This window comes from Indicator indicator, chromosome 1 (genome assembly GCF_027791375.1).
Source record: "Indicator indicator isolate 239-I01 chromosome 1, UM_Iind_1.1, whole genome shotgun sequence".
In the NCBI taxonomy this organism is placed as follows: domain Eukaryota; kingdom Metazoa; phylum Chordata; class Aves; order Piciformes; family Indicatoridae; genus Indicator; species Indicator indicator.
The window spans coordinates 67,543,816-67,567,483 of NC_072010.1; the positions used below are offsets into that span (position 1 = coordinate 67,543,816).

At 41.7% G+C, this 23,668-nt stretch overlaps 1 protein-coding gene across 1 annotated transcript in view; it reads right to left on the bottom strand.

Annotated features, from left to right (window-relative positions):
- LOC128974576 (pinopsin-like) overlaps positions 1-23,668 on the bottom strand; it is a 99,708-nt gene that overhangs the window by 4,611 nt on the left and 71,429 nt on the right. The window contains exon 3 of the mRNA XM_054391245.1: positions 18,702-18,935. Within this exon, the coding sequence (XP_054247220.1) occupies positions 18,702-18,935 (234 nt within the window). The remainder of the gene's footprint in view (positions 1-18,701; positions 18,936-23,668) is intronic.

The following is a 23,668-nucleotide window of genomic DNA, read 5'->3' on the forward strand; positions in this document are numbered from 1 at the left end:
GTAACATATGGCAGCAACTTTTATTGTTAAAGTTAATAACACTGTTATTTAGTTTTGTGGAGAATAGATAACCTGCATAAGACTAATCTGTTTTTCCATATGGTTGGTGCCCTATTTGCAAAACATACAAGGTGTTTGAACAGTGCAGTCAAACATGTCATTCTTTCCTGTATGCTGGGTTAGCTACCCCATCTTTGTAAAGGAAGCCAGTTGGTTAGCTTTCTAGAACTAGTGAATGTGCTGCTTTTCCATAAGATGGAAATCCTCGGATTCTGAAGAAGCAGCATATTACTCTGACTGGTCTGCAACCACTAACCTTTGACTTTGATTTGCACGAAGAGGAATACTACAAACTGCATTGCTCAGCTGCCCACAGCAGGGCTATGCTGTGTTATTCCCCTGGTAATCTGTCAGAAGAATCAACATAGGAGTTGTACAGAATAAGACAAATTACACAGTACCTACTTCATGCATCATTTAGATCATAATGCAGAACCAAGTCTGAGATGTTATAAAATGAACTATATATTTTTAATTTACTGGACTGTGCACCTTCAAGGCCTCCCAACAGAAGCTTTTTCTTTGCTGTATCCTGATTTATACAGCAGTGCTCCTTCCACAAGTGCAAATGTGGGTGCTATAGCACCATCACCTCGGAAGATGCTGCAGAGCTGGGCTGCAAATGCTTGCTTGCGCACAGAGGAAGAAGACCAACTTGTGATGCCCATCTTGAAAAGATAAGCATCCCTGGCATGGCTTCCCAACACTGGTTTCCACTGTGATGTTTCACTGGTCTGCCTGCTCAAACACCTTTTGGCTCCTTAAAGAGATTTTACTCCTGTACTATGTCTTGTCCTTCTTTGCCTTTTGGCCCAAGTCCAAGTGTGCCTGGTCTGCTAACTGAGGGCTCACTTCTTGCAGCAAGAGAGAAAGGGGCAGAAATAAAGGGGAAACATAAATGACTGGCAGAGGTGCTCCCCTCATCACAACTTACATTCCATGGCATTGGCATTGCTGTTTTTTATAAGAACCCAGCAACTATCTTGACATTTATCAGCATTTCCCCATCCACTGCAGGAGGAAGGGAGATTGTGTTCAGTATATTTCAGATGATGAGCATGCAGTGACACTGAGCCATGTATCTTTTAATAATAAAGTGCTGGGTTTAGATACATTGTTAAATGCAGACAGTATGAAAGGAAATGGATTTTCAAAACCAGATTGTGAATTTTTTGAGGGGAAAAAAAATATAGACATGGCTTCATAACTTTCCCATGTGGTTATTGCACACTAACACCATGGAACATTAAGAGAGACAGAAGATTTGCCCAAACCCAGTTCTTGAGGTGTATCATCAGCTAAGCAAATGCCTCTGCTAGTCAGCCCCTGAGCTCCCTTCACATGCGTTGCAATAATATAGGTTTAAAAATCTATGGAGTTTTACTGACAAATAGGAGTAAGTTGCCTTTAGAAGTTATTGAGCCTAATTTCTGTGCCCTGGTGCTGTGGAAAACAGTTGAACTTAGCTGAAACAAACCAGAAACACAGCAGCAGCTTTAGGAAATGTGCTGAGTTTATGCTGAATTTCATTATGCTCTTTTTTCCACTGTGAATTCTGTAGCTTTTCTGACTTGCGGTGCTCTATCATTTTATGCATTCAGAAGGTATTCTTCTGTTTATTCAAGAAAAAAAAAAAGTAAGTTTTTGCCTTATTTTGAGCCAAAATCTTTTTGCTAGAAAAAAACAAATGTACTGATTGTTTCATTCCTTTGTAGTTCTAAAGGTTATCTGAGCATAAACTCCTAAGTTTAGTCAGTCATTCTTTGGATGAAACTACTACATCTTTTTTTACCTTGCTGTGGAGTTTTATGCTGTTGAAACACCAGTATAGTCAGTGTAATTAGCATAAAAATAAGTACCTTTGGAGAGAGAGAGAGAGAGAGGCGGGGGGCGGGAGGGGGGGCGGTAATTTACACTCTCTGATCTACACTCTCTCTATACAAATTTAGCTAAATCATTGCATGTCTTTAGTCAGGCCACTTTCTTTGTTGAAAGCATCCAAAATCTGAACTATTTGCTGTAGATCTTTTGCCAAAGTCAGGAAAACCAGGACAGTTTTTTTCTTAAATGAAGACAGGTGTCTACACTTGATGGTTGCACAGACTGAATAGTCATTTTAGAGGTGGTTTGAATTGAACACTAGTTCAAAAAAACATGTAGTGTTTTTTTTTTTTTCTCTTTAAGTTCCTTTTTCTTCAGCAGTTTTTAAGGATGGACAGTGACACAGATGTACCATGAAAGGAATATTAAATGCATTAACTATGGAAATAAATGGCTATGATATTTCCTTTCATGCTCTCTAAAGCTGGTGTGTATTGAATAGATGAAATTGTTTTCTGAAGCAGATAATTCAGAAGACTGTCAATAGAAAGCATCTGAATCTTTCCAAGGAGCTATCCTCACACACACAAGGAGGACACCTGATTTAACTGTTTGGTACTTAAAGCAGCCCATGTCTGGGCACACATGCATCAATGAAGGAATTTCGAAACTGCAAATTTCTTCTCTCTGGCTTAGTGATCAGATTCAGAGTTTTGTTCTTGAGCTGTGTGTAATAGTCTTACATTTATTCATATCATCCCATCATTCTTATGTCAGTCATTGAACTATTCAAATATAGACTGTGTACTTTTTTAATAGCTTTGAGAATTATTTTGTATGATGATTTTTTTAAATGAATGTGTACTCTAATAACAAAGCTCAAGATTTTACAAGAGTCACATTTTTAAGCAGTGTTTGTATACATTTTAACACTTTTTTATATTTTCTATTATGATTTTGTATATTTTTATGTATGCACAGTGTACAGATTTTTTCCTGTAAATAAAACATTTGGTTTTGTTTGTTCAGTAGTAATGGTCTTTTCATATTGCCTTGAGTGAATGACACTGAACTGCAGATGGAATAAAACAGGGGAGGTGGCTGTCAGTTCTGCCCACAATTGCAATGAAATCTTAAATGGAAATGGACAGATAGGCTGACAAGTAGCTTCCATAGTAAACTATGGAAAAGAGGCAAATATTGTAAAGCCAGTTTTACTCTAAAGTGAATGTGCCTACCCAAGCGAGTGCTCTAGGATTGCCCAGGGAGTTTATACCATACTGCTCTACGTTTGGCAGTAAATTTCTTGGGATAGTCAAGCCCTCTAAGGAGGGCTCATGCTCTGATGACTTGATGTTATACTCACAGTATCACAGTACATTAGAGGTTTATAAGGGACCTCAAGAGATCATCGAGTTCAACCTGCCTGCCGAAGCAGGGCCACTTAGGGTAGTCCACACAGGAATGCGTCCAGGTGGGTTTTGAAAGTCTTCAGAGAAGGAAACTCCACAACGTCTCTGGGCAGCCTGTTCCAGTGCTCCATCACCCTCACTGTAAAGAAGTTTCTCCTCATGTTGAGGTGACATCTTCCATGTTCAAGCTTGTACCTGTTGTTTCTTGTCTTATTAGTGAACACCACCAAAAAGAGCTTGGCCCCCTCCACTTGACATCCACCCCTTAGATATTTACACACATTCTCTTCTCAAGACTAAACAGCCCCAGGTCTCTCAGTCTCTCTTCATAGGGGAGATACTCAAGTCCCCTAATCATCCTCATGGCTCTCTGTTGGATTCTCTCCAGCAGGTCTCTGTCTTTCTTGAACCGGGGAGCCCAAAACTGGATGCAATATTCCAGGTGTGGTCTCACCAAGGCAGAGCAGAGGGGTAGAAGAACTTCCCTAGACCTGCTGGACACACTTTTACTGATGCATCCCAGGATCCCATTGTCTCTCTTGGCCACAAGAGCACATTGCTGTCTCATGGAGAACTAGCTGTCCACCAGCACTCCAAGGTCTTTCTCTGTGGAGCTGCTGTCCAGCAGGGCAGTCCCTAACCTGTACTGGTGCCTGTTGTTATTCCTCCTCAGATGCAGGACCCTGCACTTGTCCTTATTGTCCTTCATGAGGTTTGCCTGCACCCAGCTCTCCAGCCTGTTCAGGTCACGTTGGATGGCTGCACAGCCTGACAGGTATCAGCCAACCCCCCCAGTTTTGTATCATCAGTGAACTTGCTGAGGGTACTCTCAATGCCCTTATCCAGGTCATTGATAAAGATACTGAACACAACTGGACCCAGTACTGATCCCTGGGGAACACCACTGGCCACAGGCCTCCAAGTTGACTCTGTGCCACTAGAGACAACCCTCAAGTGTTAGTGAACTTCAGCTAAGTATCTGTGCCATCCAATTAAGGAACCCAGCATCTTCTTTTAAAGAATGAGAGAATACCTTTTTGATCAATAGTAATTAAAATGAGAAACAGCCCACCAAAGGAAAAACATAACTTGCCATTCAGTCTGTGGTGAAATAGCATGTCATTTAGTGGCTACAAGTCTGCTTACATCCATTAAATGTGAGACCTTCTGCTCCTTTTGGTAGTATTTGAACTACAATGTGGCTGGAATTGGGCCACTGGAGGTGACAGTCACTGTTTTCATCCAAGAGAGTCACCATGAGTCCATGCCAACAATAAAGCTAGTTACACATTAGTGGAATGATGAAAGTTGGATCACCGTTGTGTAAGCTGGCAGCCAGTAATCATGCAACTCATCCTGTGTATTACATAACATCCTGGCAGACATCACTGAGGGCCTAATTGCTACATGTCACAATATTGCAACTAAACACCTCTCAGAAAACAGGACAGTGAGTTACAGTAAGGGATAAACTGAATGCTGGGATGCATGTATGAAGCAATAAATTGATGCCTTTCAAATCCATCAACTTTGCTTTTACTGTGGTGGGTTTTAATTTTAAAAGAAACCAACCAAACAAAAACCCAACAAAACATGATCACTGTATTCGTTCTGATAAAATGCTCAGTCAACTTCATTAGTCTCTATGACACGAGAGGACGTTCTTGTCTCACTGCATACAAAACGGTATTTCAGTAGGAGGTTGCAACCCATGAACTGTATTGTGTGGAGTACAGAGAACATCTTGCTGTGCTCCCTATTCTTTGTCAGTGACAGCTACAGGAGGTGTGACATGACATTTCTAATAGTAGGGAACCGTGGAGGCATCTCATTTTCAGGTTTACTTCCAAAACTTGCCCTTTTCTGAACAAGATGTCTTTGAAGGATGTATCTTTTATCTTTATATTTACAGAAGTCAGCTGTATTTCACTTGAGCAGCTCTGAGGGACATAGTTCTCTGATAGGTCAAACTTCAAACAGGCATTTTTGTCTGTTTATTTGTGTTATTAGCTCACCTGTTGTGATCTATCTGAAAGACATGTCTCATAGTGATTGCTTCAGCTTTCTTCTGTCTTGACTGCAGCATGAACCTTTTGAAGTGATTCTGCACCTTTGCTCTACTTTGATGAGACCTCACCTGGAGTATTGGATCCAGCTTTGGAGTTCTCACTACAGGAAAGACACAGACCTGTTGGAGCAGGCCTAGAGGAGGCCACATACATGATCAGAGGGATAGATATATAAAGAAAGGTTGAGAGAGTTTGGGTTGTTCAGCCTGGAGGAGAGAAGGCTCCAGGGAGATATTATGGCCTTTCCGTACTTACAGTGGGTCTGTAAGAAAGATGGAGACAGTCTTTATAATCAGGGCTTGTTGCCCCAGGAAAAGGGATAATAATTTAAAACTGCAAGTCTGATCTAGTTGGAGGTGTCCCTGATCACTGCGGGGGGGTTGGACAAGGTGACCTTTGAGGGTCCCTTCCAACCCAAAGCAATCTGTGAATCTGTAAAACAGGGCATAATTAAACTAGATAAAAGGAAGACTTTTTTCACAGTGAGGGTGGTGAAACACTGGCATGGGTTGCCGGAAGAGATAGTAGATTCCCCATCCCTGGAAACAGTCAGGGTCAGGTTGGATGGGTCCCTGAGCAGCATGGTCTAATTGAGGATGTCCCTGCTTCTGCAGGGAGCCCTGGACTAGAGGATCTTTAAGCATCCTTCCAACCCAAACTGTTATGATTCTAGATGCAAGGGAGAATCCATTTTTTTGGTATAATCACATCCATTACCTTATGCAGAAAATTGCACCTGCACCAATGATTACTATGATTATCATGGCTTACTGTGGGACTACTTCACCAATAAGTACGAACAGTTCACTAACACTTGTGGTTTGGTTGGACTTCTGTTCTAGCTCTCCTGCCATCTTGATCTTTCCAGGGTGGCAAATGGATAATTTGATTGCTTTATCAGAGTAGTATGGATTTAGCTCCTGCACTCCAAAACCTACCAATGTCCACTCCATACATGGATCTTTCCTTATTTTTTATACTTAGATTCTACTTTACTGCAGTGGTAAGTTATTTCAGATAGAGCACTTCAAAGAAATTAATGCACTTTTCTGGAAATACAGCCTGACCTTGAAGCTTCATGACTTGATACCCAAGGTATGTTAGAAGTTCATGCCCTGTTATTTCTTGTTTCTAAAAATACACTAATGTTCAAGTAAATGCTTATTAAGTTTGATGAAATGTAAAATGAATATCTTAAAATGACAGGGAACTGGCTGTAACACAGTAATATAGTGGGAGTTTTTTCACTGGAGGCAAAGTAGCCACAAGAAAACTGGCAGTACAAATAGTTTGTGACAAATCACAGGGGAAATTATTGCTGGTGTGATTGCTGGACTCCTAAAAATTATGACTACAGGTCCAGGAGAAGGGAAGAGGAGAGAGAAGGAATGATGAATCACAACAAGGAAGGAGAAAGAAACAGCTAGAAAGATATAGAAAAGTGTACCATACCAAATGGAGAGGCAGAAGTGCTCTTTTTCCAAATAGGAACTTGATAGTTTCCTTTTCTTATTTTTTGCATATTTGGAGAGAAACACAGCTCATCTCTTGGTGCTCATCTTGCTGCTGTCAGGTTTAATGTGCTGGGATATAGGTAGAGTTAAGAATGGTGACTGACTTTTGCTGAGGCTCAGCTTCTTTGTAAACATGATTCTCACAAATTCATCCTAGAAAAGACTCATAGGGTCATGTTGTTACACTCTGAACAACCTCTTCCATGTGCTTATAGTCCTCTGTATGATAACTGAAATAAGAAAACCCATTTCCTCTGGTGACCTGTTTCTGTGCATAGACAAATATGAATCAAATACCTTCTTGTTTGCAGGATGCTGACAGATAAGGGACAATTACTGTAGTAACAACTTGTTATATGCTTGTTAGTGGACTCCAGAAACCCCAAGAGGTTCAGGAGGGCAGGCAATAGATATCATAGCTCCCTGGCTTTTTATGGAAGCAGCCAGAAGGGGAAATTGCTACCAATGCTGACTCCAGGCTGTGTCAGATACTGTTAATTGCTTCACTCCCAGTCTTCTGTCTGCAGTTGAGCTTCCTGGTTGAAATATTTTGCTGCCCACCTTCTAAACCATGGGGTTTTTTTCCACCCTCAGTCCTGGAGCACTGGTGCATGTGGTGTACTGGCTACATCCTGCAGGGTTACTATGTTGTGCAGCAGGTGTGTCTTCTATGCAGCACAAGGAGAAAGGAGAAGGGGGAGGAAGGGGAAGTAGTGGTGGGGGAAGGAGTAGAATGAAAGAGAGGTGAGGTTCTGAATCATTTTCTGTAAAACTAGAAGACTTTATCTGGGTATTTTTTTTTTTTACATCTGGTAAGCATAGTTTAGTAATTCTCAGAGCTGTTCATTGAAATGTAAAATGAACATGCCTCAAGAAGCTAGAGTTCATGACTTGTGAGTTGGCTGATGTTATGTAGATTAGGTGACATTCCTGATCTAAAGTATCTACACCTCAGCTTAAAGCAGGGACAGTAGGAAGAATTTTTGGCAAATTAAAGCAAAAAACACAAGATGTGTCTCTCATGCAAGCCAAAAGTGCCTGAGAGCTACCCCTAGGCCCAGTCTTGCTACCCATGAGGCGTGTAAGCCAGAAGCATCATAAAAAGTGCTAGATCCTGAGTACAAGGAGGACAAATGTATGGAGAAATGACCAGGAGGGAAAAGTGGGAAGAATTCTGCTCTAGGCCAGGTTCTGAGTCTGTTTTTCTCAGAAGGGAGGGTTTGCTAAAGCTTTCTACTGGATCAAGCAACATCATTTTTCTTTGCTAACAATATTCCTCTCTGGAGGTGAGGAGTCAGCTGTCTGATGGAGCATTCCAAGAAGAGTAGAAACGAGAAAAAAAACCAAATCAATATGCTGTTACCAAAACAATACTAATGAAGTGTTCCTTGGTAGAAGAGCAGGGAAGGCAGAAACAAAAGAGCATATACTAATAACTGAGAAATACTGCCTTATTTTAATGTATACAGTACAATGTATATTCTGATAATCCTTGGTCATCTAGAAGTACTCTTTGGATAAGACCTCAAGAAAGATGCGAGAGCATGAGAGGCTGTACAAAGTGAACAGTGAGAGGTCAACGCTGCAGGGATCATGAACTGGGGTAGTTACTGTGTTAGAGGAAACACAGAGAAACTTCTCTTTACCTATACTTCAATGTAACCAGCATGGCTGCTGAAATTTAAAGGCATTGCTTGTGCACATGAAAGCATAATATTAACAATGCTGCTATGTCTTCAATGCACATTGGTTTAAGACAGCACTGTTGCTTTCAACAGGGTTTCTCTCTGCAGGAAAAAAGCCCACCAGTTATATTTGTCTCACATATTCTCTTTCCTGGCCTTAAACAAAGCAACTAAAACCCATACAGTATATAAAAAGGGTAGCAAATGTGAAGGTTAATTCTTCCTACATAAAAGAAACTTAAGAATAATGCATTAAAGTAATGTGAGGAACAAGAACAGGGAAAGAACTTCACTGAACAGCAACAAAATGGATGCTGCCTCTATTTCCTATTCCCATTTCATTAAGGCAGAATTGTTCAGGGCTTTGCAGTAATTGATGGATCCTGACTGACAGAGGCAGCAGCAGATTTACCAGTCCCTACAGTAACATTTTATTTTGTGAGAAGAAATGAAGGGTCTATTACTACTGTAATATGAGTTGAGTAATTCTAGATCCTTTTTAAGTAACTCCCATTCTGCTGAAAGTTCAAAGCATAACAAGAAGTATTTTGACACCTGAAAAATGTATGTGTTTATTTAGTCATAATCAATATGCTGTTCTGCCTACACAGTTCTCTCCTATATTTTCAGTTCTTCACCCATGGACTCTAGATCAGCCCACTAGGATTAAAAGAAAGACTCTAGCTGATTGTGATAGGTTTATGCTGACATATTCCTATCCCAATTTTACTATGACTAAAGTACATATTAATAAATACTTGAGTTGTGAGATCTTGAGTAAGTATTTTCCCCTAAAGGAATAAAATAGTTCATCTGAAGCAATCACCCTTAAAGTTCTCAGTATGCAAAAGTTGTACCCTATACAGAACCACAGAATCATAGAATGGTTTGGGTTGGAAGGGACTTCCAAAGGTCATCTAGTCCAGCCTCCCTGTAGTAAGCAGTGACATCCTCAACTAGAACAGGTTGCTCAGAGCCTTGTCAATCCTGACTTGAATATCTCCAGGGATGGGGCCTCAACTACTGGGCAACCTGTTCCAGTGTTCCAACACCTTCATGGTAAAGAACTACTCTTCTCTTAGTTTCAAACCATTGCCCCTCATCCTGTTGCTACAGGCCTTTGTAAACAGTCCCTCTCCAGCCTTCTTGTAGGTAGGCCCCCTTCAGGTACTGGAAGGTCACTATTAGGTCTCACCAGAGCCTTCATGTAATGGATCCCTGCATATTTCTGTACACTCGTTCCTGAACATTTGATCCTGATTTAAATAAACAGATTGAAGAAGCCACTATAGAACTGATGTTCTTATTTTCAGTTCAGATTCTGGAGGTAACAATAATCAAGAGAGTTAAGCATTGGAAAAAGTAGAAAAACAGAAATAACTCCCAATGCATTGAAGCGTCAGTCCTCTACCAGTAGCCAGTGAACTCTAAGAAGTTATTTCCCAGGTGAAATACAGAGTCCCAAGAGGTTATAATCTGAGTAACTGTTGGTTTGTTGGAGGTCTTTTCCATGTGAATTTTTTGCAATTTCAGAAAGCGAAAAGAGTTATTACAAGGTGAAAAATATTACTGTGAAATCCACACATCATTCAGTGGAGTGTTGATTTTGCCACCTCATGCACATACCACAAGAGCAGTTCATTGTCTACAAAGCAAGGGAATGCAAACAATAAAAGACAGGACCTTTGCAGGACTGCTTTGGCTATGACTACACCTTAGTGATGGCAACTGGAATATTCTTGATCACAGGCATTTGCACACTACCAAGAACACTGACTACTTTTGAGCATGAGATTGTGTATAGCAAACAGTAGTATAAAAGATGTTTGTAATTGTGTTTAGATTTTATTAGGATGGGATAGGATAGGATAGGATAGGATAGGATAGGATAGGATAGGATAGGATAGGATAGGATAGGATAGGATAGGATAGGATAGGATAGGGCAGAACTGAATAGTACCAGTTGGAATGGACCTACAATGATCATCTAATCCAAACACCTGGCCACTTTGGGACTGACCAAAAGTTAAAAATCTTTCACTAGATCAGGTTGCTCAAAGCCTGTTCCAAGCTGGCATTAAACAATTCCAATTACAGGGCATCCATAACTTTTCTGGGAAATCTGTTTCAGTGTCTTCTCACCACCCTCATCATAAAAAATTACTTGCAGTATAAATCTACCTTCTTTCAATTTAAAATCACTACCCCTTTCCCTGTCACTACAGTCTCTAATAATAAGTCTGTCTTTTTTATAACCCCCTTTTATATACAGAAAGACTGCAACAACATTTCCCTGGATCTTTCTCTGAGCTGAAAACCAACTCTCTTAGGCTTTCTTCAGCAGAGACTCTTAGGCTTTCTTCAGCAGAGAAGTCTTCCAGCCCTCTGACCATTTTTATGGCCCTCTTCTGGATCCACTTGAATAGGTCTGTGTCTTTCCTGTGCTGAGGACTCCTGAGCTGGATGCAGTACTCCAGGTGGGATCTCACCATTGCAGAGCAGAGGGGGAGATTCACCTCCCTTGACCTGCTGGTCACAGTTCTTGTCGTTGCAGCCCAGGATAGGGTTGACTTTGTGGGCTGGAAGCATGCATTGCCAACTCAAGTCCAGCTTTTCATTCACCAGTCCTTCTCCACAGGGCTGCTCTCAATCCCATCATCCCCTATCCTGTATTGATGCTGGTAGTTGCCTTGACACATGTGCAGGACCTTGCACTTGGCCTTGTTGAACTTCATAACATTTGCACAGGACCGCTGCCCAGGGGCTTGTCAAGGTCCCTCTGGATGTATCCCTTCCCCCAAGTGTTTCAATTGCACCACTGAATTTGATGTCATTGAGGGTGCACTTAGTCCCCCTATGTGTTTGATGAAGATACCACGGGCTCTTCAGGGATCCTCCCTCTCTCTTTCTGCACTACTTGTCACTTCAAATTTGACCTCATCTTTACTCTCTTTGGCTTATCCTCTTTTTTCTTCTTTCAGATATATCTGTTTTCACTTATGGGGTGGATATGGACTGCAAAAGGATCCCATTGCCTTTGCTACAAACCCTCCTCATTGTGTTTTCCCTGACGTGTTCTGAGCTGTTTGTTTCCCTTGTCTTATGTGGAGGTCCCTTCACCCTTTTGTGAAACCCCATGTTTCTCCAGTGCTACCAAAACAGCAGTTTAGGAAGAGACATCAACATATTAGATCTGGTTTAAAATCATGCTTATGTTAAGAGATACTGCTGCCAGAAAGGACAGTCTTTAACTGGATGTCATTTCCATTACTGCATTCCTTAAACATGAGTTAAAAGTCATTACACTGTGCTTAACCTGTGTTTATGTTCCTACACGTATATTAGTTTTCAACTTTAATATTTTGGTTGCATAAGAGTTGGCCTGGCTGCCCCCTTCCCACTTTTGCACTGGTCCTAAACCCTTGTGTAACATTGAAGCCAGTCCAGGCTCCAAAGAGCATTCACATAGCAGGCAGGACAAGGCTGAGCTCATGTCAACATACTCAGATAGGTTGTACCAAGTATGTGGCCTAGGGCATCATAGAGGGTGGCTGGGGCTGGTTGGGACCCTAGTAAAATGCCCAGGATATTTACCTGAATCAATGCTTTTGTTGTGAGCTATGGGAAAAATTTCTAAAGTAATTTTGAAATCACTGTGTGAAATGCACTTACACCTTATGATAGGAGCCAAGGTGCTCTTGAGACCTTTCTTCTTTTTGCCACTCATGTTCAAAAAGTCATAACACTGCATGTTGGGAGAGAAATAAATTAATATTTCTGACCTGTACTATAGTATTGTAATTACTGTAGAGGATTCTGTACTAAGAGATCAGTTTGACTTGTCCTCTTTTCAACTTAAGAGCTCAGGTTTGCAGTTCTATTTGGCCAAAAACATCTTGTCATTTCCAGATGACTGAGAAGGTAATGCAGCATTGCTTCTTTATGTTGACTATTATTTACTCAAAGTCAGCCCAGCTACCAGTGAAGAGAATAGACAAAAAAACCCAGATCATGAGTATTAACGATTACATGAGGGACAGCCTCTTCTCAGTTGCACCCTGTGATAGGACAAGGGGTAATGGATACAAACTACAGCACAGGAGGTTCCACCTCAACATGAGGAGGAATTTCTTCACTGTGAGGGTCACAGAGCACTGGAACAGGCTGATCAGAGGGAGTCTCCTTCTCTGGAGACTTTCAAGACCCATCTGGATGTGTTCCTGTGAGACTTGTGCTAGATTCTATGTTCCTGCTCTGGCAGGGAGGTTGGACTCAATGATCTTCGGAGCTCCCTTCCAACCCCTAACATCCTGTGAGCCTGTAATGTTAATGAAAATTTATAACAACTTACAATAAATCTTATGGCAAGCCCGGGAACCTCTAGAATGTTTTGAACCAAACAAACAGGATCTCTTTTCTGGACTTAAGAGGTATGCTCCAATTTATGCATAAATTGAGGCTTGGCATAATTGTCCCTGCATTGTATACAATGTTTCTGGATCCTTAATTTTTGTGTGCTCTTGCAGATAAAGTATCTAAGTTTTCCAAGTAGGAAAATGGGCAACCTAAAAATGAACCAGAACAGCATTAAATTATGCACATGAATGAAACAAAAATGAAACATTACTTTTTGTTGGAAATACTGAAAAATGCATAATACCCCAAGAAAATCATCTATGAAAATACAGCTGTTATCCAGTCGGTTGGGAAATGTTAAGGTTGTTATTTTATTTTTATGGCTGTTATGTGTAGTTCTCTTTCCCTAAGTGTGTATGCATTTCTCTCTGCTCTGCACATAAGGTAAGATAAGAAGGACAGTGAAAAGGGTTGCTAGAAAACTGCATCTGCAAGGTACAAACATACTATCGTTAAAGAAAGAAGGAGTCCTTGTTTCTAGTTTGGCAGCAGGGAAGTTCCACAAAGGCCCTGGAAGAGCGGGCTGGCCTGGGCAGTGTGATCCACTACGTGAGGGTACAGGTGGTGGTGGTGTCCCAGCCTTCCTGGGACACTGCCACCGCTGTGCGCCTGGGAGGTGTCTAACGTGAGCTGAGTCAGCACTGGCTCTCTGGATGGTGCTTTATCAGACATTCCCCATTAGCAAAACAATATGAGAATGCCTTTCCTTTTGCTCACATATCTTAACCCGGCAGGGATGTGGAATTTCCCCAGTAGGTTAACTTGTGTTTATCACACATCAGACTTTAACACTGCCCCTTTGCTTCTTCACAGCCTCTCTACAGAGGCTCTCAGCCTGGGCCCAGGCATCTTATTGTAACTTGTGTGCATGCAGATAAATCTGAAGAGAATCAATGTGTGAATAGTCCTGTTGCAGCAACAGGACTATATGACTAAGTGCTCAGTCATAAGGAAAGCGGCTGCACATGTTGGGTCCAGGTCTCACTAAAAAACGCTCTTTAAGGACATTATTATTAATCAGATCTCATTGTCCACCAGAATAAAAATTTTTAAAGGGGGAAAGTCTTTGGTCTTTGCAGTTGGCATCTTTTGTTCATTTTTCCTATTTAATTTCTCCCTCGTCCGGCCTCCCTTCACTCTCCAATACATGATAAATTTGGAAAGGTCACGACATTAATTGTTTTCAAACAAGTATGCATACTCTTTTTAGCGTCTCTTCTTCAGATCCTCAGGGGAAATTATAGGGTCTGCTCCTATTTATTTTAAGTGCAATGATTTTGATACAAGAAGAATGAGAGTAGAAATCCAACCACTAATGAGGCTTTTACTCACATCTAATACATTCCTTCCCTCACAGTCTCCCTCCTTAATTTGCTCAGAGGCACTTTCTGACACCCAAAATAGCACACTGCTGATCCCAGCATTTGGGTGGACTTTTTTGCCAGTTGTAATATGCAAAACAGTATTAGACATGCTAGCCTGAGCTTCAGTAGTCCAGTGAGCCTTAAGTGCACTGAGTGATTAAATGTGTGGAAGTAATTAGTCAAAAGACCATGAGCTGTATGGAGCAAAGCTATTTTACATCCAAAAAAGGTTGTGGCTTAGAATATGATCAGTGGCTTCAAGTGATTAGTTCTGTCTTTGAGAGATACAGGTTTAACTTAAATTTGGCTGTCAATAGCAATGCAGCAAATCCCTATTTTCTCTGAGTGCTAAATTGAAATTATGTGAAATTGCAAGAGCAGATTCACTCAATGTCACTGTTGTCTCATCTATAACTCTACCCTCTCAAGCACTCAAGCACTCATTATTCATATCTTAGTCTCTACATTGATAAAGAATGAACTTCTGATACATAAGATAAGGTTAACCTCAAAAGCTGTCACACTTGTTATCCAGCTATCCTCTGATTGCAAGTGTAGCATGTCTTCACATACATTTACACCAGCCAGAAATCACTTCTATACTGGGGTTCCTGTGGCGTTCTATAGATGCCCCTTGACAAGATGCCCCTCGGCAGGATGCCTCTCAGCTATCACCCTCAAGACAGCAAACCTACAGCTACAAACACCTGCTTGCATGTAACGTGAAAGCAGGTTTCAGTCAGCACTGCCATGGTGAAGGGAAAGTAGTTGAAGCTGTTATTAAAAGTCTCTTTGGGGTGGCTGCATGGGTAGAAGTTTGAAGACAGATGACATTAATAAAAGCTGTGATGGAAATAAGACACTTAGAGAGGTAAGAGAAGATCACACATAAAATCTGCATAACTTCATTAACTGTAAAGGGCTGATACAGTGACAGCCTAAGCATACTGACCCTCTCCAGCTTGCTCAGGTAATTGGGTGGCAGTGTCAGCCCAGTTGGTATGATACTTAACTTTGTGCTGCATTTTTTTCAGGGCCTACCATTCAGGGAGGGCTGCCCCAGGCACATATGGTCATATTGCCAATGGGCAAAAGAGTCATCCATAGTGAGAGATTTCTCCTCCAGCTTCAACCCAAGCGCCACTCAGTCTTAGGCAGTTTTATACTTTACAGCTTTGTCAATGAAGCTTAATATCTGCCTGGCATGATATTACCAGCTCAGGAACAGTTCAGCTTAAATGGTGCATCTCTCTCCTCCTGGAAAAAGCAGCAGAAGGAGAGCAGCATGCCCCATGCTGTCCAACCTGAGGGAGACGCTGAAGATGCAAAGAAATTCACTATTTTCCTTAGTATTTTACTGCCTCAGATCAGAATGCAACAATAAAGACAAAACTTTTGTACTGAGGTTCTTGAACCATGGAAATGACTCAGGGCCTGCTTGACATCTAATTTAAAGCTGTACTCTGCAGGATGAGTTTTAAGGCTGACTCAGAGTCTGATGGTTCCATGATATTCTACTTTGATTTATGATAACTAGAAGCTAACACCACAGCTGCAGACAGCCAATGCCATTTTGCAATCTTCAGGGCATGTCCCAAAGCAAAGAAGTTAGCTTATGCACAGAGAACTAAAATTTAATCTATATGATCTGAGTGTATTTATAAGATTCAGGAGTAAATGGCCTGCTATGGCATCTCACATCCAGAAAGAGGACTGTGAAAAATGCAGGCTAACTAATTTCTGTGTTGGAAGGCACCAGTCTCCTGTGACAATTCTCAGCTAAGTATGAATCCCAGAAAAGCTGAGTGTTGGGAAGAAGAGAGCTTTACCTGAGGTGTTAAATTCACAAAAAAAATTCACAAAAAAGTATGACAACAACACAGAGCAGCTGGGATGAGGCTGCTACTATTGTTCTTGTTCTGAAAGGAAAGGGAACTGAGAGAGGGACGTGTTTCACCCTTTTTGAGCGAAGCTCATTCCTCAGTGTCAGATAAAGCCAATTATTTTTACCGGTGATACCCAGTGGCACAGCAGATGAGAGCTGCTGATTAATGCTAGGCATTAACCATTACTTTGGTTTTATTACAGTGACATGTATTTACCCCTAATCTGACTGCCTTTTCGGGAATGATTTTTTTGTCTTGATTCCTGCAACAATAAGGAAGCTAGCTATGAAAAAACCCAACCCATGCAGCAACTTCCAGCTGGCAACTAATGATCCACCCTCCAAGATTGATTTGACTTTGCTCTCTTGCATTTTTTATAGTTAAATAGTGGCAGCTGTGGAACAGTAGACACTTGGGAAACAAATGAAATATTCGCAGATTTTAAAGAGAGACATCTAATGCATTGGTCTCACATGTGACTGGAGACTAAGGAATGGTATTTCAGAAACTGTTTGCTATGGTTCTTCTGAATTGCTGAACAGTCTTTTCAGTTTCTGCTGCTAGGAAACAGCCTGCCTGGCCTTAAAACTGTCCTAACAGATCTTTAGCTCATCCCACACTAATCTTTCCTTGTAAGAGATGATAAACTGAATCAAAAGTGAACCCCGTATTGAGAAACAAGTTAAAGCGTTCAGAAGTATTTCTTTGGTAGCTGCAAGAGGCAGCTACTGCAAGGATTTTAGACAGCTTGCTACATTCCTGTGATTTGCAAGCACCCTGGTTTTATTCTTGCCAGTCAACTGTTTCTCAGCAGTGAGCTTTTTGTTTCAGCACACCCACAGCAGCATGCCTGCCTCACAAGATGCTGCAGAACACACAATAACTGTTTGGAGCACTTTGAGAATACAAAACCAGTTTTAGCTTTGTGTGTATCTGTGGATGCCAGGTTGTCAGCACAGGTAATTGTGCAACTGGTTCTGTTCTCATGACATACAGAGGCACCCAAGGCTCTGTCCCAAGTTCGTGTCTTTTAGGACCTGTATCGCTCCACCACCTTCCATACTCTTGCGATTTGGGATGTGCTCCAGGTATAAAGACAATGCAAAAATGTACTTGTTATCAATGTTACAAGTGTCATCCAGTGACCACAGCGTGGTCAGGTGATCTTATGGAAGTCAAGGACCTCAGCCAAGTGCTCAGAGAATAAAGAAGCCAGACAGATGCTTCTGTGGAGAAGTTTCCGTAAGAACTGTAAAAGGTATGGAGAAGGAGGAAAAAGTTGCTATTTTGCTTCATCATTAGCACTTCTCAAATGGACCTCTCTACCTTTTTCTACACCAGTTCAAACTAGACTTTGGAAATGAAGTCCTGCTCTTGGGAAAGGCAATACTGTTTTTTCCTTCTGATTTCACGGGGTTTTCACAGCCTACCCAAGATCTTCTCCTCAGACTCCAGGTCAATTGATTCCTTGTTTAAGTACTTTAAGTTAGATGAAGCAGATCAAGCTCTCAGGCTGTGTCAAAACTGAAACATATTTGGCTGTTACATTAAACTTTTCCCTTATCTAGGCCCCATAACTCTATAATGCTAATCTTGATAAATACTATGGGTAGGCTCCAGCATAAACTGAGCAAGACAGGATAGAAGGGGTTTAGCAGTTTTATACTGGTGTAATGGAACATAACACAGAAAGGAAACTGAGAGCAATCCCTTACGTTAACACATAATGTAAATAAAAATATAAAACATTTTCATACACCATGCATATTTTCCAAATTTCTTACTGCAAAACACTTCTGAAACTTCCAGATCTGCCATTATCAAACTTCAGAGTCATAGCTGTCAACACAGAAACATCAGGAAGCTCACTTTTGTGTGCTGAAAATGTCATTTACAGGATCAAATGACCAATACTGGACCTAGGCATTTCAGAAGTGATAGAACTGGTCCTCATGAGACAAAATTAATTATCTATTTTGGCATGTAGCTGAACTGCGAAATTAACAGGATGGATATAGATGTCCAAAAACCCCTTGTAATTACAATGACCATTTGTTTTCAAGAGGATCTGTCACTAAAATGGTATTTCAAAAGGTCTCCTCCTTTATATTGTTTTCAAGGTCATGAAATCCCTTCCTTTTCTTGATTCTCTTTTCTCCCTCCCATCCCAAATATTTGAGTATTCTTCTTGTAAATCTGATACCTTTGGCAACTAACTCTGCACAATACAAATTAATGAACACCCAGTGTGCCTCAGAACAACAAAAGCAATGTCAGTAAGCAAACCGTTCTCTCTGTCTCACAATACATTTTTGATTGCAAACACTTCCATAGCAAGGCTTCAGTAATATCATTTGCAGAAGCCTTGAACGTCCTTCTTGTAAAGACATATTCATAGGACTGGTAGTCACAGTGGTCAAAAATGCTTGACAAACACTGAAGAAATTACAGTTTTAAAATAATAAATGTCTTACCTGTTTATTCATAAGTATGTAGATAATGGGATTGCAAACAGTGCTGCTTTTTGCTAGGATGGAAGGTATGATGCTTGCAACTGGGGTCACCACACCTGGCTTACCAAATGTTGCAAGTAATGCTATAACTCCATAGGGTATCCAGCACACAAGATAACAGATAACCGTAGTGATCACCATGAAGAGTACGTGGTATTCTCTTTTGCGGGCAGCATTCTTGTGGATTTTTCCAACCTAGAGGCAGATAAAAAAAAGGTAGAATTTAAGAAGGTGAGATGTTGAATTGATTGCTTTATCAACCTTGGACCACTGGTTTTGGATAAGCAACACTGTAGTTGCAGAAGCAAAATGAAGACATCCCCAAAAGGAAGGTTTTCATTGTGCGGGGAGCTTGCTTGTGGAAGTGGGTTGTCTTAAACCAGGAGAATCATGTTTGGGTGCTTAGCCTCATTTTACAGGGATTATGAAAAAGTTCTTAGGTCTCCCTAAGCTTCTTTGTAGCCAACAAAGAAAAACATACTCTGCAAGAAGGCTAATTGTGGACCCAGTCTCTCTCCACCAACTCTACATGGAGCATCAGAACACTGGTCTCCCGAGGTTATGGTTAATTCCTCAACTTCCCTCCAGTGTGTGTTTATCAAATCCAGAGGTGCTAGCAGGATTTCATGAAGCATTCAAATATTTAAAGTACATTGACCGAGTCTTATACCCAGAAAAATGTAATTTATGCCTGCTGTAAGGAATTTTTGCCTTCTGAATGTGATACTTGAGAGTAAACTGCACCCAAGGGAACTAAGCCCCTGTAGAGTACAGGCTTAAGTAAGTAAAAAGGCAGGTCCTTGGAACGCGCATTCAAATTTTACCTAAAAAAAACCCACAAGAAGTTTGAAGTGAATGGGTTTAAGTTGATACAGGAGAACACTGAAGTGCACAACTCTGTGAATTATTAGAAGACAGTTAAAGGTGAAAGCCACTAGTCACCTGAGTTGAATGTCATCTCCTGTTGCCAGGCACAACTAGCACACAGTCATGCAATGGAAACCATCAGAGCTTTACCTACCCCTTTGTTGTGTGTGGGTGATTTTGCATAACATATGTGTTTATGTATCAGCCTGCAGGTTAAAAACGTACATAGTAGCTGCATAAGTGTGTATGGAAGGCAAAGCAATGAGGTGAGACTGTTTGGTTTTAGTTAATTATGCCTCTAACCCTCTAGAGTGATTGGTTCTACCTGGAGTTTCAGCAGAAATATTCCCATTCAAAGTAAACACTCACGAACTTTGTCTGTTGAAAAATAACAAGTATTTTTCTTTCTAGTCTTTTAATGATTTTCTGTGAAAAGGCAGTTACAAAATAAAATCCATTCTTTCTGAAAACACTAGCAACCATTCCTCTTTCTTCCTTTTATTTTTTTTCTTTTCCGCAAGAACAGAACCTGTTTATCTCATAATTACTTTAGCCTGGAAAAAGAATTAATAATAGATAATGGTCCAATCCTATATTGTTTAGTTGAAATAAATTTTTCATGGCTAATGTGAATTTTCTCTGACTGAAGAATTCAGGATCCTATCTTAGCTGCAGCTGTGTCAAAAGTTTAATATTAACTGAGGAATGCAAAGCCCCAGCTAGTCATGGCATCTTTACCTAAATATCTTCAATAAAGGCAGAGGCACCAGTCAGCACATTTTTTCCTCTGTCTTGAAGAGTTTGAAAGAATTTGCCCTCTGCACAGATAAGGTATATGTAAAAGAAGGAAGGTTGTGTAAACATGAACCATAGAAACATGGAAACCTTTTGGTTGGAAAAGACCTTTAAGATCATAGAACCATTATCTAACTCTGTCAAGTCTGGTGCTAAATCATGCCCCTTAGCACCACATCTATGTGCCTTTTAAACACCTCCAGGGATGGTGATTCAACCACTTCTCTCAGGAGCCTACTCCACTGTTTGATAATCTTTTTGGTGAAGACATTTCTTCTAATACACAGTATAAACCTCCCCTGGTGCAACTTGAGGCAATTTTCTCTCGTCCTATCACTTATTACTAGGGAGAAAAGACCAACACCCACCTCCCTTCAACCTCCTTTCAGGTAATTGCAGAGAGCAAGAAGGTCTCTCCTCCCCTTCCTTTTCTCCAGGCTGAACAACTTCAGTTCCTTCAGCTGCTCCTCGTAAGACCTCTTCTCCTGACCCTTGACCTGCTTTGTTGCTCTCCTCTGGACCAGCTTGTGGAGGATGTCATACAGGATTGGCTTACAGAAAAAGGCCATAGTCAGATTAACTTACTGATGAGAGAGAAATAAGGCAAAGGTAACGCCAAGGACAGACTGTCCTTGAAAAGACAGAAGCTAAGAAGAATGGAGATAAACAGGATGTCGAAACGGAACAGAAAGTTAACCTTTAGCCACAGGAATGCAGAAGTATGCCAGGAATGCAGATAGTCAGTAACCAATAATGAGCTTTAATTCTGCAATATGTATGAGCTAATTAACTATTGTATTTAACCTCAACACTAAGTGCCAATAAATGAGACTTGCTGATGAACCATCTGGTGTCCGCATCTCCCTTCTCCGACAAATGGTGACCCCGACGTCCGAATCCTCTGCGTCTCGCTAAAAGAAAACGGGGGAGGACGCGCCACGGTCGGTGAAGTTGGGTTGGGACCCGACGCAACCGGGCCGGTGCCAAACGAAGGAGGGAAGGCACCCTCAGGAGCTACAGCGGTGGTCCTGGGCCATACGTGCTGCCGGAGCCGGAGAGTTGCAACAGCGCTGACGACAAAAATGGACAGGCAAGCAGCATATGATTTATTTATGACCCACCTAGAAAGGAGGGGGGTGAAGGAGATAGATGTAAGAAAAGACCTCACGGGATTGTTAGCATGGGGTCATGCAAAAGGTTGTTTTGGGAATCCACATACAATTCATGAAATCACAGAATGGAGAAAGTTAGGAGATGAGTTATGGAGTGCGGTCCTGGAGGATGATAAGACGGCAAAAAAGTTAGGGAAAATCTGGAGAGTAGTGCATAATGAGTTGTTAAAACAAGAATCAGAGAGAAGGGCAGCTAAAGAGGCAGCAGAGGCGTATAAAAAGAATGCACAGTATGGATCAGAGGATGAGCCCCGTGCACCGAGTGTGACGCGGGTGGTAATACCCCTTGCTGGAGGTACGGGTGCCACAACCAGCTCTGCCGAGCCCACTGCACCTTCCTTAGAAGAGGTATCAGAATCTCCTGTATCTTCTGAACCCATTAGCGCTAACACAGCCCACAAGGCCACTGAGATTGGTGCTTCTCAACCACTGCAGGAGCCAGAACCTGTCCCTGGGGCACTTAGTGACCTGTGGGAGGAGATGGTAAAGCAGAGGCGGGAAGCATGGAATGCCTTGGCAAAGAATGGGTTGGAGAATGGAGATGAGGTGCAGGTGGAGGCGGCGAAAGAATGGGCATTTCCCGTATTTTATGACCAGCAAGTAGATCAGAATGGACAAGTACAGCAAGTGGGTACTTATACACCATTAGATTGGAAACTACTAGCACAGTTGAGACAGACAGTGAGTCAGTTCGGATTTAAGAGTGAACCTGTTAAGCAGATGTTAGATTATTTGTTTGATACACAGCTGCTTGTGCCTAATGATCTACGGAGTATAGCAAAATTAATGTTTACACAACATCAACAGCTGTTATTCAATGCTCATTGGCAGGCACGGGTGCAAGAATCTATAAGTGTGCAAAGGGGGCCGGGAGATCCGCTTCAGGGAATTACGCTGGATGAATTAATGGGAATAGGGCTTTATCGCAGGACAGAAGCTCAAATGATAATGGGTCCAGAGAAAGTAAGGGAAGCTATGCGACTAGTAAGGTTGGCTATGGATCAGGTGAAAGATAGTACGGGAGTACCTATGTACATGGGAATTAAACAAGGAAGGGATGAGTCATTTGGAAGCTTTATAGACAAAGCCGCTGCAGCAATAGAGAAAGCCGGAGTACCGGACTACATGAGGGGTGCTCTGCTAAAACAGTGCGCCTTACAGAACAGCAATGAGGTCACAAAAAGGGTATTAGCAACTTTAGGAGCGAATTGGTCTATAGAGGAGGCACTAGAGAGAATGGCATTGCAACCCTCGGGGCAACAGGCCTTTCTGGTCAATGCTATTAAAGAGTTAGGAGTAGGTTTGCAGAAACAGGCAGAATTGACACAAAATCAAGTACTTGCTGCTCTTGCGCCACTCCGAGCTTCTACGGTGGCTCCAGCAACCTCCACCGATCGGCGTCAAGCTTCTTTGAGATGTTATCGTTGCGGAGGAGGAGGTCACATTAGGAGAGAATGTCAAGCAACAGGTGTCTGGTGTCAAAACTGTAGAAGCGATAGTCACAACTCCTCTGCATGCCGCCGCCGGTCGGGAAACGCCCAGCGCAGCGCGAAAGGCAGCCGCGCCCGGACACAAGTAGCTGCCGTAACATCAGTGCCACCTCCTGTCTTCAACCTGCAACAGCAGGGAGCTTGGGACTCGACCTGGCAGCAGCAGTAAGAGTCACATTGGCAACAACACGACCTACAAAAATTCCTACAGGACTTTATGGACCTATACAGATAAAGGGACAGTGCTATGGAGGGTTGTTGCTCGGCAGATCGTCCACCTCAATCATGGGACTTTTTGTGCTGCCTGGTGTGATTGATGCGGACTTTAAGGGAGAAATACAGATTATGGCACATACTCCTTTTCCACCTTTAACAATTGAAGCAGGACAACGGATTGCTCAGCTTATACCACTCCCACAGCTGAGCAGTGGTTTGCAGCCACTGCGAAATGACCCTCGGGGTGATCAGGGTTTTGGATCATCTGGTATCGCAATGCTCACAATGGACTTACATACCAGACCCACAAAGAAAATTAAGATTTCTTATGCGGGAAAAACAATTGAACTAAAGGGCTTGCTGGACACCGGAGCGGATGCCAGCATTG